The following is a 15,362-nucleotide window of genomic DNA, read 5'->3' as shown; positions in this document are numbered from 1 at the left end:
GTTCAACCACCACCACCACACTGTGTTCAACCACCACCACCACCAGTGTGTTCAACCACCACCACCACCAGTGTGTTCAGCCTCAATTGAGGCTAAGTCAACCTAGGGGAGACCCAGGACCGGTTTGGATAATCGTCACTGGTGTTGGCCATGAGCGGTAAGCGCAGAGCGCTAACTCCGCGCCCGGACACACGTAGACACACACACACAGAGTGAGAGACGTATCTTAACAAGCGAGGTTTATTACCAACTCATCATCAAGGCAAGCCGCGGGGTGCGTAAAGCTGTGTAGTACCAGCCGCCTCCACCAGCGAGTGGGCATCTTGGCAATCAGCAGCCATCCAATTAGACGCCATGGTTACGGGGAACGATCTCAAAGCAATGCGTCGTCCCCGTTAGGCTAATCGCAACATTAGCATCTCATTTTCATACCATTTGCATAACGTTTGCATAGCAATGCACGTTTGCGCTACCATGCACAGAGAGTTGAGTCTATGGGCAGTGATGAGTCTATGGGCAGTGTTGAGTCTACGGGTAGTGTTGAGTCTATGGGCAGTGTTGAGTCTCCGGGTAGTGTTGAGTCTATGGGTCGTGTTGAGTCTATGGTCAGTGTTGAGTCCATGGGTAGTGTTGAGTCTATGGGCAGTGTTGAGTCTATGGGTAGTGTTGAGTCTATGGGCAGTCTTGAGTCTATAGGTAGTGCTGAGTCAATGTGTAGAGTTGAGTCTATGTGTAGAGTTGAGTCTATGTGTAGAGTTGAGTCTATGGGTAGTGTTGAGTCTATGGGTAGTGTTGAGTCTATGGGTAGTGTTGAGTCTATGGGTAGTGTTGAGTCTATGGGTAGTGTTGGTCTATGGGTAGTGTTGGTCTATGGGCAGTGTTGAGTCTATGGGTAGTGTTGAGTCTATGGGTAGTGTTGAGTCTATGGGTAGTGTTGGTCTATGGGCAGTGTTGAGTCTATGGGTAGTGTTGAGTCTACGGGTAATGTTGAGTCTATGGGTAGTGTTGGTCTATGGGCAGTGTTGAGTCTATGGGCAGTGTTGAGTCTATGGGTAGTGTTGAGTCTATGGGTAGTGTTGAGTCTACGGGCAGTGTTGAGTCTATGGGTAGTGTTGAGTCTATGGGTAGTGTTGGTCTATGGGCAGTGTTGAGTCTACGGGTAGTGAGATGACGATTCATGGGACGCGCTGATTTGTGAGTGGACTCACCGATGAGTACCACCCTGGCCACAATCTATTGCTTGATACGTCACGCACACACCACACACACCACCACCACGCTGCCTGGCAGACTGTCTGACGAACACGTCCGTGAGACAGGCAGACTGCCTATTCGTCAGCCGCTCTATCAGACAGACTGGCTACGAAGCCAACGGACAGGCGGCCTGTGACGCACACTGGCTGTGAGGCAGTACAACTGAACGACTGTTAGGCTGACAGACGTGTTTGTCAGATAAGACAAACTGCAGCAGACGCACTGGTTGTGAGAGCGCGAGACAGTCTGATGAAACAAGTCGTCTGCGACACACACTGGCTGTAGGACAGACAGTTTGACAGCAGTTGTCATCTGTGAGGCTGTCTCTGAGACAAACAGGTGGGTGTGCGGGTGTGTGGCTCTGGGGGGTGTACGGATGTGGCGGTTGTGGGGTTCTCTGTCTGTGTGGGTGTGCAGCTCTGGGGGGTGTGTGGCTGCCCCAGCCCGTCACCAGGGCAGCTGGGAGGCGAGCTGCTGGGCCCCAGCGTCGTCACTCCCGCACAGCTCCAGCAGGGCGCGCTTGTAGTCACCTGACGCGGCGTCCTGGGGGCGGGGCAGGAGGGTTAGGGGAGGGGCAGTGGGTGGGGGGAGGGAGGGGGGAGGGGTTACGCTCCCGTATTCGCAACAACGCGGTTCGGCCATTGTGGGGGCACTTTTCGCACAACGCGGAACGCGCGGCCGTTATAGTGCGGAACGCAGTGGCGTAGTTAGGGGGGGGCAGGGGGGTACATGTGTCCCCGGGCGCCAAGGTAAAGGGGCGCCAAAATGAGGCTTACAACGTTACATAATAACTTATTGCGGCGGGCGCGGCAGCCTGAAACTACTGCACAAATCTACACCTCAACCTAAAAGTTTATATATCCCGCCACACACAGCCTACATGTCATGTAATTACATTTTGCTGCGCGGAAAATTTGAATGCGGATGAGGATAAAAATGTTGGAAACTTTCTCGCGCTGATCAAACTCGTTGCTCAGTATGACCCATTGTTAGCAAAACACGTACAGCACGCAGGAGAAAATCCGGGATCAGTTTCTTATTTGTTACCGGAAATCCAGAATGAATTTATCCACATACTTGCGTCGACTGTAAATAACCATTTGTTGAGTTATATCAGGAAAAACAAGTACTACGGTATCTTACTTGACTCAACTCCTGATCTAGGACATCGGGAACAGCTTTCTCAGGTCATAAGATTTGTGGATGTGGATTTTCAAACTAAAAAAGTAACTATCAAATAATCATTTTTAGGTTATATCGAGATACATGCAAAAGATGCAGCAAGCCTAGAAAGAGTCATCGTCGAGAGACAGAAATCTGACAACATACCTCTTAGCCGACTGTCGGGCACAATGTTATGACAATGCTGCTGTGATGACTGGGCATATATCCGGCCTTTTACAACGAATATGTGACAAAAATCACAGAGCATTGTTTGTCAACTGTGACAACCACAGCTTAAACTTAGCAGTACACTCAGCTAAACAGGATCCACTTGTCGTCACATTTTTTGGAACAGTTGAAAGTATATATTTGTTTTTCTCTCGTTCAACAATTCGTTGGGAAGGGTTAAAAAAAGCTGTGCCCATCACAGTAAAGCAGGAGTCTGAAACACGCTGGAGTGCACGATCAGAAGCTGTTAAAGCTATCTATGAAGGACTGGATGAACTAGTAGGGCTGCTAGACAAATTATCGGAGGACGTAACTATAACGCCTGAAACCAGAAGTGATGCAGAACAGTTACAGGCATGCGTATTAAATTTAACCTCATAGTTTTATTACATTTCTGGAATGTCATTCTTGGAAAAATGTATCGTGTTCAGAAGCGCTTACAGGATCCTACTATGAATTTCAAGGAAGCAGCAACTGATCTTGAATTTTTGGAGCATGAATTTTTCAAGCTTCGTGATGATTTGAGCCAAGTTGCTGTGGAAAACGCCAAAACAAGATGCACGGCATGGGGGATCGATGTGGACAGAAGAATTAGGCGACGTCGGAAGATGCCAGGAGAACTGGCAAGAGATGCAGGACTTTCAGCAGAAGAAGAAATTGTGCGTGTTATGAAGAGAGTATTTTATCGACTTCAACAGGAGATGTCAACACGGTTTTTACGACTAAAAGACCTGAACACAAAATTTGGATTTCTGCTGGACGTCAAAACTCTTCTATCCGAGACAGATGTCGATGCAATTCGTCGAAATTGCACAGATTTTGGAAATTTCTATGACACCGACATCAATGGCCACGAACTTTTCACGGAAATTGGAGATTGCAAAATGCTGCTCAGTAACCAGAATGAAGTTCTACCAGAAACTCCTTTGGATCTTCTTGGTTTTATTGTGTTTTATGGAGACGACATATTTCCGAATTTGCGAATTTCACTGCCAATGTTATTAACAATAGCAGTTTCAATTGCAAACTTATTTTGTCGTATTTGCGTACCTTCAATGGGACAAGATCGTCTCAGCGATCTTGCTCTTCTTAGCGTTGAAAGAGAAACATTGGAAAAAACTGATTTTGATTACGTGATTGACCAGTTTGCGACAGTGAAATCAAGAAAAATGTATCTTTTGTAGACTATGTCAACCAGTCTACGATGTTTCATAAAAATTTTAATTGTTATTCCTTATTCGATGTAATAGGAAAATGTGATTAAACGGGGGGGACGCCAATTTTATAGTTTGTCCCCGGGCGCAAAATATCCTAGCTACGCCTCTGGCGGAACGTGAGACACACAGCCAGTTTGTCTCAGTCAATGGGCAGTGTTCAAGTCTATGGGCAGTGTTGAGTCTGTGGTGCAGTGTTGAGTCTATGGTGCAGTGTTGAGTCCGTGGTGCAGTGTTGAGTCCGTGGTGCAGTGTTGAGTCCGTGGTGCAGTGTTGAGTCCGTGGTGCGGTGTGACGGTGGGGGGTGGCGCTGACCGTGATGGCGGAGTGCAGGGAGACTCCGGTCTGGTGGAGGAACTCGGAGCGGATGTCCAGGAGGTCGAGCTCGCAGCGCGACACCACGATGCGGGTCAGCGTCACGTCGTCCAGAGACAACCCCTGGGGTGAGGACGGTGAGGGGTGGCCGTGGGGCAGAGGTCAGCGCATCGCCGCGCTACGAACCCGGCGACCCCGAGTTCGACCCCCGCTCACGGCCGCCACCACGAACACGGCTGACGAGGCTCTCAATCGGTCCTGGGGCCTCCACGAGGTCGGCTTGGCATTACAACTATCACCACCATCATCGCGATTGTCGTCACCACAATGGACATCACCATCATCACCAACATCACCACCATGACCGACCGGTATTGGCCACTCAACCCCGAGCACTTGTGTGGGCTACCCAGGGGAGCTTTGTCTGTGTGTGCCTCACCGTGAGGGCCTTGTTCAGGCGCCTGGCGAAATACGCGGGCTTGTTGCGAATGCACCTCACTGTGAACACAACATCACCACCACCATCAACATCACCACCGCCATCGTCAACATCACCACCGTCAACAAGATCACCATCATCACCACCACCACCACCGCCACCATCACCACCGTCACCACCATCGTCAACATCATCATCAACGTCAACATCATCACCGTCAACAAGATCACGATCATCACCACCACCACCATCACCACCATCATCAACATCAACACCATCAACATCACCACCGTCACCGCCATCGTCAACATCATCACCATCAACAAGATCACCATCATCACTACCACCACCATCATCAACATCATCAACATCATAAATATCATCATCAGCGTCAACATCACCATCGTCATTATCAATATCATCATAAATCAACATCACTATCAACATCACCACCATAACATCAACACCATCATCACCAGTAAACTTGCCCAAGCGGTGTCAAGATCGGCCTCTGTGAAGGAGGCTCGTGAAGGACGCAGCTGCTACTGGGCAGTTGAGGCAGTCGCCCTCCAGCAACAACGGAGGGCGGAGGAGCGACGCTCACAACAACGAGCGGAGCGCCGGGCGGCTAAAACGAAGCCAGTTGGCACAGTGGGGGGGCACAGGTGGTGTGCATTTGCCGGTCATCCCGGTCAGTCAACCCATGGCACTCTGCGTGAAAGTAAGTGAGTGTGTGAGTGTGTGCTCAAGTGAGTGAGTGTCAATGGGTGAGTGAGTGGGTGAGCGAACGAGTGAGTGTGTGAGTGTGTGTGAGAGTGAGTGAATGTGTGCGAGTTTCAGTGAGTGTGAGCGAGTGTGTGAGTGTGCGAGTGTTAGTGGGTGCGGGGAGCGGTAGTGTAGCGGTTAGCGCGCTGGGCTACGAACCCGGCGACCCAAGTTCGATTCCCACTCACGGCCAACACCAGTGGTGGATTACCTGAACCGGTCCTGGGAACTCCCCTACGTCCACTCAGCCTCAAATGAGTACCTGGTGCTGGCCACCCCCTTCGTGTGCCGTGCCGACCTTCGCAGGCGATGCTGCTCGCTACTGACAGCACTTGCCCCAACAGCCTGCCCAGGCTACACGGTGGGGCGGGGGCCTTTGTCTTTGTAACTCACCGATGGCGAGGAGGGCGTCCTCGAAGCTGCCCGACGTCTCCCCCTTGATGCTCTCCTCGATGTCTTTCCCCGCGAGCTCCGTGTACGTCTCAAACACTACGCGCCCGCGCACACACAAAGACAAAGCTCCCCCGTGAAGCCGACGCAGGCCTGCCAGGGCAAGTGCCGTCGGCGAGCAGCACCGCCCCCGACCCCCTCGCCCCGGTGCCGATGCATTTAAGGCTGAGTCGACCTAGAGGAGTTTCAGGTGCGGTTCAGATGTGGTGGTGGCCGTGAACAGGAATCGGAACTTGGGCCGTCGGGTTCGGTAGCGCGGGGCGCTAACTGCTACACCACCGCTCCCCACACGTACACACACGTACACACGTACACGTACACACACACGTACACACACGCTCGCGTACACACACACGTACACACGTACACACACACAACATATACACGTACACACACACGTACACACACGCTCGCGTACACACACACACACGTTCACACACACGTACACACACGTACACGCACGCTCGCGTGCACGGCAGTGCGTTGGCAGCTCGTTGCGGAGTCTCGCGGGTTGACTCTGGCGGCCACCCTGGTTAATACTGTGCGTGCGCGCGTGTCTACTCTATTGGACCGTGACCTTCCCCGGGCTCAAGTTGCAAGGGCAGTTGTGTTGCCATTACGGTCTGAATTTTGAGCAAATTCGACAAATCACTCAGTCGATCTAAACCAGCGGACAACGAGGTCATCCCTCCCCCTCCTCCTCCTGACGGGCGCCACGGTGGCTAGGAGATGTTAACTGCCTCGCCTGGTACGCAGGAGGTCGTGGGTTCGATCGCGACCCCGATGCCTTCTGCACATTTCGGTGTTTCCTCTCCCCGTGTGGCGGCGTGGATTCTTCTCCGGGTCCTCCAGCTTTTAGAATCAACGTCAACACGTTAAGAGTAATTCCATTATTTGGCTGCTGCTATGCATTTGTCCACGTAGTGATGATGATGATGATAAGCCCACTTCGTTGGGCTACATAACTCAGTGGGCCTTAAATTTCGGGATTCGTCTTCTTGGTTCTTTCAGTAAAGTCACGTAGAAGGGAAATAATAAAATAATATTGTGTTTTATTTTTATTATTTCCATTCTACGTGACTTTACCGAAAAAACCAAGAAGATCAGTGGGCCTTGTCTGGTGAAATACAAATCTTTGTTGTGATGTTTACCTTTCCTATACTGTGACGCCATGCCTCGACTGGACGTCTGTGTAGAAGAGCTTCATAGCTCATCGGATTCCTCCAGCACGAGCAACTATTCTGATTCTGAGAAGTGACCTGCCGAGGGAGATGTGGCAGAGGTCGCAAACGGGTTTTGATTCCTTACCCGGCTACCCGTACCCGGCTGGGTACGGGTAGCCGGGTATCGGGTAGGGTACGGGTATCGGGTAGGGTACGGGTATCGGGTACCCGGTTGCGACCTGAGGTGTGGTGCTGGCTGCTTTGCCTGACGCCATCACAGCTGATTCAACTCTCCCCACGCACTCCCCACTCACTCACCACGCACTCACCACGCACTCACCACGCACTCAGCACTCACTCCACACGCACTCCCCACTCACTCCCCACGCACTCCCCACTCACTCCCCACACACTCACCACACACTCACCACTCACTCACCACCCACTCACTCACTCACCACGCACTCCCCACTCACTCCCCACGCACTCCCCACTCACTCCCCACACACTCACCACACACTCACCACTCACTCACCACACACTCACTCACTCACCACGCACTCCCCACTCACTCCCCACGCACTCCCCACTCATTCCCCACACACTCACCACTCACTCAGCACTCACTCACCACTCACTCACCACCCACTCACTCACTCACCACGCACTCCCCACTCACTCCCCACGCACTCCCCACTCACTCCCCACACACTCACCACACACTCACCACTCACTCACCACCCACTCACTCACTCACCACGCACTCCCCACTCACTCCCCACGCACTCCCCACTCACTCCCCACACACTCACCACACACTCACCACTCACTCACCACCCACTCACTCACTCACCACGCACTCCCCACTCACTCCCCACGCACTCCCCACTCACTCCCCACGCACTCCCCACTCATTCCCCACACACTCACCACACACTCACCACTCACTCACCACCCACTCACTCACTCACCACGCACTCCCCACTCACTCCCCACGCACTCCCCACTCACTCCCCACACACTCACCACACACTCACCACTCACTCACCACCCACTCACTCACTCACCACGCACTCCCCACTCACTCCCCACGCACTCCCCTCTCACCTCTGCGGAGGTGAGGGTAGCTGCGGGAACAGAGCACGGAGAGAAACGTGGACTCGTCGGTTCCCAGGGACTCCTCACCAGCCTCGAACAGAGCCTGCGTCAACATCACCACCATCACCACCATCACCGTCAACATCACCACCATCACCACCATCACCTCCATCAACATCACCACCACCATCACCACCATCACCGTCAACATCACCACCATCACCACCATCACCACCATCACCGTCAACATCACCACCATCAACACTACCACCATCACCACCATCAACACCATCACCACCATCAACACCACCACCATTACCACCATCAACACCACCACCATCACCGTCAACATCACCACCACCGTCAACACCACCACCACCATCACCACCATCAACATCACCACCATCACCACCACCGTCAACACCACCACCACCACCGTCAACATCATCACCATCACCACCAACGTCAACACCACCACCACCACCGTCAATATCATCACCACCATCATCAACATCACTACCACCACCACCATCATCAACAGTATCATCCTCATCATTGTCATCAACATCGCCACCACCATCACCACCACCGTCAACATCGTCACCACCACCACCATCACCACCACCATCACCACCATCAACATCACCACCACCATCACCACCATCAACATCACCACCATCACCGTCAACATCACCACCATCACCACCATCAACACCACCACCATCACCGTCAACATCATCACCATCACCACCGTCAACACCACCACCACCACCGTCAATATCATCACCACTATCATCAACATCACTACCACCACCACCATCACCACCGCCACCACCAGTGCGTCCACCACCTGTGCGTCCTCCATCACCACTTGCTCATCCACGTAGGGGCTCTCATCCCGGTTTCCCTGCACACGCACACAAAGACAAAGGTCCCCCGTGTAGCCCACGCACGCTGTTGGGGCAAGTGCAGCTACTCACGCCGGGCCGGGCGCGCCTACGAGAGTGCGTGGTGTGGCCGGGACCACGCCCGGCCGCCTTTGTCTCCCCAGTGCTGGTAATCGTCGCTGGCTTTGGTGGCGGTGAGCGGCAATCGAAGTCGGGTCGCCGGGTTCGTAGCGCAGCGCTGACCGCTGCACCGCGACTCCCCACGCAGCTGACATGTACATGCAGACAGTGATGTGTGTGCGTGTGGTGGATGTACAACTTGCGGAGACGTCGTTCTTCTGCAGTCAGCTCGTTCATTATACTGGTAGGAACCTCCTGGTTACACCAGCCCACAGGGGATTATTGTGTCCGTCCGTCGTGCATCCAAAAATGGGAGGGGTGGGGCTGGGTGGAGAGGGGAGGGTGGGGAGGGGCTGGGTGGGGAGGGTGTGGAGGGAGGGGCTGGGTGGGGAGGGTGGGGGGTGGGAGGGGTGGGGCTGGGTGGGGAGGGGCTGGTCACCCCGTGGGTGTGTGTGTACGTGTGTGTGTACACGTGTGTGTATACGTGTGTGTACACGTGTGTGTGTACACGTGTGTGTACACGTGTGTGTGTGAACACGTGTGTGTGTACACGTGTGTGTGTGTGTACACGTGTGTGTGTACACGTGTGTGTGTGTGTACACGTGTGTGTGTGTGTACACGTGTGTGTGTACACGTGTGTGTGTACATGTGTGTGTGTGTACACGTGTGTGTGTACACGTGTGTGTGTGTGTACACGTGTGTGTGTGTACACGTGTGTGTGTGTGTGTGTACACGTGTGTGTGTACCGTCAGCAGGGACACGAGCACTCTCTTGAAGTATCCGGCCGTCTCCGCAACGATGTCATCTTCCAGAGACCGCCCCACCACTGAGTACACACAGAGTACACGCAGAGTACACACAGAGTAGTACACACGCAGAGTACACACAGAGTAGTACACGCAGAGTAGTACACACTGAGTACACACAGAGTACACACAGAGAGTAGTACACACAGTACACACACAGAGTAGTACACACACACAGAGTACACACAGAGAACACGCAGAGTAGTACACACAGAGTACACACAGAGTACACACACAATACACGCAGTACACACAGAGAACACACACACAGCACACACACAGAGTACACACAGAGTACACACAGAGAACATGCAGAGAGTAGTACACACAGAGTACACACACACAGAGTAGGACATACACAGAGTAGTACACACACACAGAGTACACACACAGAGAACACGCAGAGTAGTACACACAGAGTACACACAGAGCACACACAGTAGTACACACAGAGTACACACACAGTACACACAGAGTACACACAGTAGTACGCACACAGAGTACACACACAGTACACACGGAGTACACACAGAGTACATACACAGTACACAGATGAGGAGGCAGGCAGGTTTGTCAGTGAGTAGGTAAGTTGGAAGGTAGGTGAATAGGGAGGCAGGTGAGTTGGTGAGTAGTTGGTGAGTAGTTGGTGAGTAGTTGGTGAGTGTGTGGTGAGTAGTTGGTGAGTAGTGGGTGAGTGTGTGGTGAGTGTGTGGTGAGTGAGTGGTGAGTAGTTGGTGAGTGTGTGGTGAGTAGTGGGTGAGTGTGTGGTGAGTGTGTGGTGAGTGTGTGGTGAGTAGTTGGTGAGTAGTCATTGAGTAGGTGGTGAGTAGTTGGTGAGTAGTCGGTGAGTGTGTGGTGAGTGAGTGGTGAATAGTGGGTGAGTGTGTGGTGAGTAGTTGGTGAGTAGTTGGTGAGTAGTTGGTGAGTGTGTGGTGAGTGTGTGGTGAGTAGTTGGTGAGTAGTTGGTGAGTAGTTGGTGAGTGTGTGGTGAGTAGTTGGTGAGTAGTCGGTGAGTGTGTGGTGAGTGTGTGGTGAGTGAGTGGTGAGTAGTTGGTGAGTGTGTGGTGAGTAGTGGGTGAGTGTGTGGTGAGTGTGTGGTGAGTGAGTGGTGAGTAGTTGGTGAGTGTGTGGTGAGTAGTGGGTGAGTGTGTGGTGAGTGTGTGGTGAGTAGTTGGTGAGTAGTCATTGAGTAGGTGGTGAGTAGTTGGTGAGTAGTCGGTGAGTGTGTGGTGAGTAGTTGGTGAGTAGTTGGTGAGTGAGTGAGTGGTGAGTGTGTGGTGAGTAGTTGGTGAGTAGTTGGTGAGTAGTTAGTGAGTGAGTGGTGAGTGAGTGGTGAGTAGTTGGTGAGTAGTGGGTGAGTAGTGGGTGAGTAGTTGGTGAGTAGTTGGTGAGTGTGTGGTGAGTAGTTGGTGAGTAGTTGGTGAGTAGGTGGTGAGTAGGTGAGTGTGTGGTGAGTAGTGGGTGAGTAGTTGGTGAGTAGTTGGTGAGTGTGTGGTGAGTAGTTGGTGAATAGGTGGTGAGTAGTTGGTGAGTGTGTGGTGAGTAGTTGGTGAGTAGTTGGTGAGTAGTCAGTGAGTGTGTGGTGAGTGTGTGGTGAGTGAGTGGTGAGTGTGTGGTGAGTAGTTGGTGAGTGTGTGGTGAGTAGTTGGTGAGTAGTTGGTGAGTAGTTGGTGAGTGTGTGGTGAGTAGTTGGTGAGTGTGTGGTGAGTGAGTGGTGAGTAGTCAGTGAGTGTGTGGTGAGTGTGTGGTGAGTAGTCGGTGAGTGTATGGTGAGTGTGTGGTGACTGTGCGGTGAGTAGTTGGTGAGTGTGTGGTGAGTATCTGGTGAGTAGTTGGTGAGTAGGTGAGTGTGTGGTGAGTAGTTGGTGAGTGTGTGGTGAGTAGTTGGTGAGTAGGTGGTGAGTAGGTGAGTGTGTGGTGAGTAGTGGGTGAGTAGTTGGTGAGTAGTTGGTGAGTGTGTGGTGAGTAGTTGGTGAATAGGTGGTGAGTAGTTGGTGAGTGTGTGGTGAGTAGTTGGTGAGTAGTTGGTGAGTAGTCAGTGAGTGTGTGGTGAGTGTGTGGTGAGTGAGTGGTGAGTGTGTGGTGAGTAGTTGGTGAGTGTGTGGTGAGTAGTTGGTGAGTAGTTGGTGAGTAGTTGGTGAGTGTGTGGTGAGTAGTTGGTGAGTGTGTGGTGAGTGAGTGGTGAGTAGTCAGTGAGTGTGTGGTGAGTGTGTGGTGAGTAGTCGGTGAGTGTATGGTGAGTGTGTGGTGACTGTGCGGTGAGTAGTTGGTGAGTGTGTGGTGAGTATCTGGTGAGTAGTTGGTGAGTAGGTGAGTGTGTGGTGAGTGTGTGGTGAGTAGGTGGTGAGTGTATGGTGAGTGTGTGGTGACTGTGTGGTCAGTAGTTGGTGAGTAGTGGGTGAGTAGTTGGTGAGTAGTCATTGAGTAGTGGGTGAGTAGTTGGTGAGTAGTTGGTGAGTAGTGGGTGAGTAGTTGGTGAGTAGGTGGTGAGTAGTTGGTGAGTAGTTGGTGAGTACCCTCCTCGTAGGCCTGGCACAGCTGCTGGATCTCCACGTTGCTCCTGGTGGCGAGCGTCTCGATCAGACACTTCTCGTCCGTGCCCAGGCCCTGCGGCACACAGACAAAGGTCCCCCGCGTAGCCTCCACGAGTCTGTAGGGGCAAGTGCTGTTCGCGAGCACCTGTGAAGGCCGGCACGGCGCACGAGGGGGGGGGGGTGGGTGGCCAGCACCACGCCCGGCCGTCTTTATCTCCCCAGTCCTGATGTTTACATGCCGTCCTGGGGGCCCAGGATCAGTTCGAATAATCGTCGCCGGCGTTGGCCGTGAGCGGGAATCGAACTCGGGTCGCCGGATTTCGTAGCGCAGCGTGGCGCTAACCGCTGCACCACCGCTCCCCACACACACGCATCCACACCAGCACACGCGGGTCCACAAACACACAGACCGGCACCGATGTAAATCGGCAGGTGAATACTGGTAGGAGCCTCCTGGTTACACCAGCCCACAGGGGATTATTGTGTCTGTCCGTCCGTCGTGCAGGGAGGGGCTGGGTGGGGAGGGGAGGGGAGGGGAGGGTGGGGAGGGGCTGGGTGGGGAGGGTGGGGCTGGGTGGGGAGGGGAGGGTGGGGAGGGGCCGAGGGGGGAGGGGTGGGGCTGGTTGGAGAGGGGAGGGTGGGAAGGGGCTGGGCTGGGTGGGGAGGGTGGGGAGGGTGGGGAGGGGCTGGGTGGAGAGGGAGGGGCTGGGTGGGGAGGGTGGGGGTGGGAGGGGTGGGGCTGGGAAGGGAGGGGCTGGTCACCCCGTGGTGCCCTTATAAAACTCAACGTTTCACCTACTCACGCCGGCTTGTGCCCGCCCTCACAGTCGGGCATATTTGCGGAATACACCACACCGCCGTTGACCCTGGCCATTGACCGAGCAACCCAACGTTCCTACCAGCTCCCTCCGCAGCAGGAATGTGTTACACAACGGCTTGGACAGACAGCCTGACGGACGGTCAGTGGACAGACAGGCGGAGAGTTGGAGAGGCAGACTGGAGGAAGATGAGACTCAGAAACACACAGACGGCCACTGACGCGCGGACTGGGGCCCGTGCACCTAGCCTTGCACCTTCATGGCCTTCTTGAGCTGCTTGACGAGGAAGACGGGCGGGGGGAGGAAGAGGGCGACGATGAGGCGCTCCAGACTGCCCGTCAGCTCCGACTTGAGATCCTTCAGCAGCTCCTACTCACACACAGACAAAGGTCCCCGTGTAGCCTTTACTCCGCCGCTGGGGCAAGTGCTGCGAACGAGTGGCATCATGGCGGCGAGATGCTAACGACTTCGCCTGGTGTGCGGGAGGTCGGGGGTTCGATCCCGACCCTGACGCCTGCTGCTGTATATTTGAAATTTGCGTCTCTTTCTCATCATCATCACGGTGGCTAGGAGATGTTAACTACCTCGCTTGGTATATAGGAGGTCGTGGGTTTGATCCCGACCCTGACGCCTGCTGCTGTATATTTGAAATTTGCGTGTCTCTCTTTCTCTCTCCGTGGCCGCGTGGATTTTTTTCCTCCGGTTTTCCCCTCGACGTTTAGGATCAACGTCACGACGTGTGTGGAGTGTTTGGCTGCTGCTATCAATGTCCACGTGATGAGCCACTTCGTTGGGCTATCATCTGTGGCCTGGTCGCTTCCGAAAAATCGAAAAACAACTGCATATAGCTTCAGCGAGCCTCACCTGGTGTGTACAGTGAGGGAAACAAGTAATTGATCCCCTGCTGAAGGTTCGAGTTGCCAAACGTCAGCCTCGAAACCTTAATGACTTGGAGAAGATCTGCAAAGAGGAGTGGGACAAAATCCCTCCTGAGATGTGTGGAAAACTGGTGGCCAACTACAAGAAACGTCTGACCTCTGTGATTGCCAACAAGGGTTTTGCCACCAAGTACTAAGTCATGTTTTGCAGAGGGGTCAAATACTTATTTCCCTCATTAAAATGCAAATCTATTTATAACATTTTTGACATGCGTTTTTCTGTATTTTGTTGTTGTTGTTATTCTGTCTCTCACTGTTCAAATTTAACCTATCATTAAAATTATAGACTGATCATTTCTTTGTCAGTGGGAAAACGTACAAAATCAGCAGGGGATCAAATACGTTTTTCCCTCACTGTAGGTTAGAGTAGCACCTGTGAAGGAGGATGGTGGTGTGGCCACTACCACGCCCGGCCGCCTTTGTCTCCCCAACGCTGATGTTTATAAAACAACACCAGCAAGCACTCATCTAACGCTGAGTCGATCTAGGGGAGGGGCCCTTGGACCGGTTCAGATAACCATCAGCGGTGTCGGTGACCGTGAGCGGGAAGTGAACTCGGGTCTCTGGGCTTAAAGCGCAGCGAACGAACCACTGTGCCACCGCTCCACACAAAGACAAAGGTCCCCCGTGTAGCCTTCAAAGACTGTTGGGGCAAGTGCTGTTCGCGATCACCTACGAAGGCCGGCAAGGCACACTAGGGGGGGTGGGTGGCCACCACCACGCCCATCCGCTTTTGTCTCCCCAGTGCGGATAATTGTACACACCGCACCAGGTACTCATTTTGAGGCTGAGTCGACCTAGTCGGAGGCCCAAACAGAAGCTGCTTGGGGAAGGCGGTGTGTGGGCACGTGGGCCACGTGACCCAGCCAACGCAACATCGCCTGCTGAGAGGAGATCACCGATAGGAACCGTGGCCAGAATATTCGAAAGATCCGTGAGCTCCTCACGCTGCACCACAAGCAATCATCATCGAGGTCGTGAAAACCATGGCGAGAATTTCTTTGGAACAAAAGCGGCGTTTTCTTTTGTCTTCACGTCAGCACCACGGCCATCGACTCGCGTTGTTCAGACGGAACGGGTCCAACTTAGAGAATAGCGGCATCTCTTCAGAAAGGTGAGAGAATCGATCGGTTGAGCCTTGAAGGATCTCAGAGGTACATGGAAACCCT

At 53.3% G+C, this 15,362-nt stretch overlaps 1 protein-coding gene across 1 annotated transcript in view; it reads right to left on the bottom strand.

The window, feature by feature from the left end:
- Positions 1-226: 226 nt before the first annotated feature.
- The window catches only part of LOC144942474 (annexin A5-like), a 32,162-nt gene continuing 17,026 nt past the window's right edge, over positions 227-15,362 (bottom strand). The window contains exons 15-23 of the mRNA XM_078869341.1: positions 13,511-13,624; positions 12,420-12,510; positions 9,844-9,923; positions 8,941-8,997; positions 8,100-8,193; positions 5,773-5,868; positions 4,615-4,673; positions 4,176-4,298; positions 227-1,797 (exon numbers count right to left, since the gene is read on the bottom strand). Of these exons, the coding sequence (XP_078725467.1) occupies positions 1,702-1,797; positions 4,176-4,298; positions 4,615-4,673; positions 5,773-5,868; positions 8,100-8,193; positions 8,941-8,997; positions 9,844-9,923; positions 12,420-12,510; positions 13,511-13,624 (810 nt within the window). The 3' untranslated portion in view covers positions 227-1,701. The remainder of the gene's footprint in view (positions 1,798-4,175; positions 4,299-4,614; positions 4,674-5,772; positions 5,869-8,099; positions 8,194-8,940; positions 8,998-9,843; positions 9,924-12,419; positions 12,511-13,510; positions 13,625-15,362) is intronic.

The sequence above is a fragment of the Lampetra fluviatilis genome, chromosome 27, assembly GCF_964198595.1.
Source record: "Lampetra fluviatilis chromosome 27, kcLamFluv1.1, whole genome shotgun sequence".
Lineage (NCBI taxonomy): Eukaryota > Metazoa > Chordata > Hyperoartia > Petromyzontiformes > Petromyzontidae > Lampetra > Lampetra fluviatilis.
The sequence above is the reverse complement of the archived record's forward strand: the minus strand, read 5'-3'. Positions and strand labels throughout refer to the sequence as shown.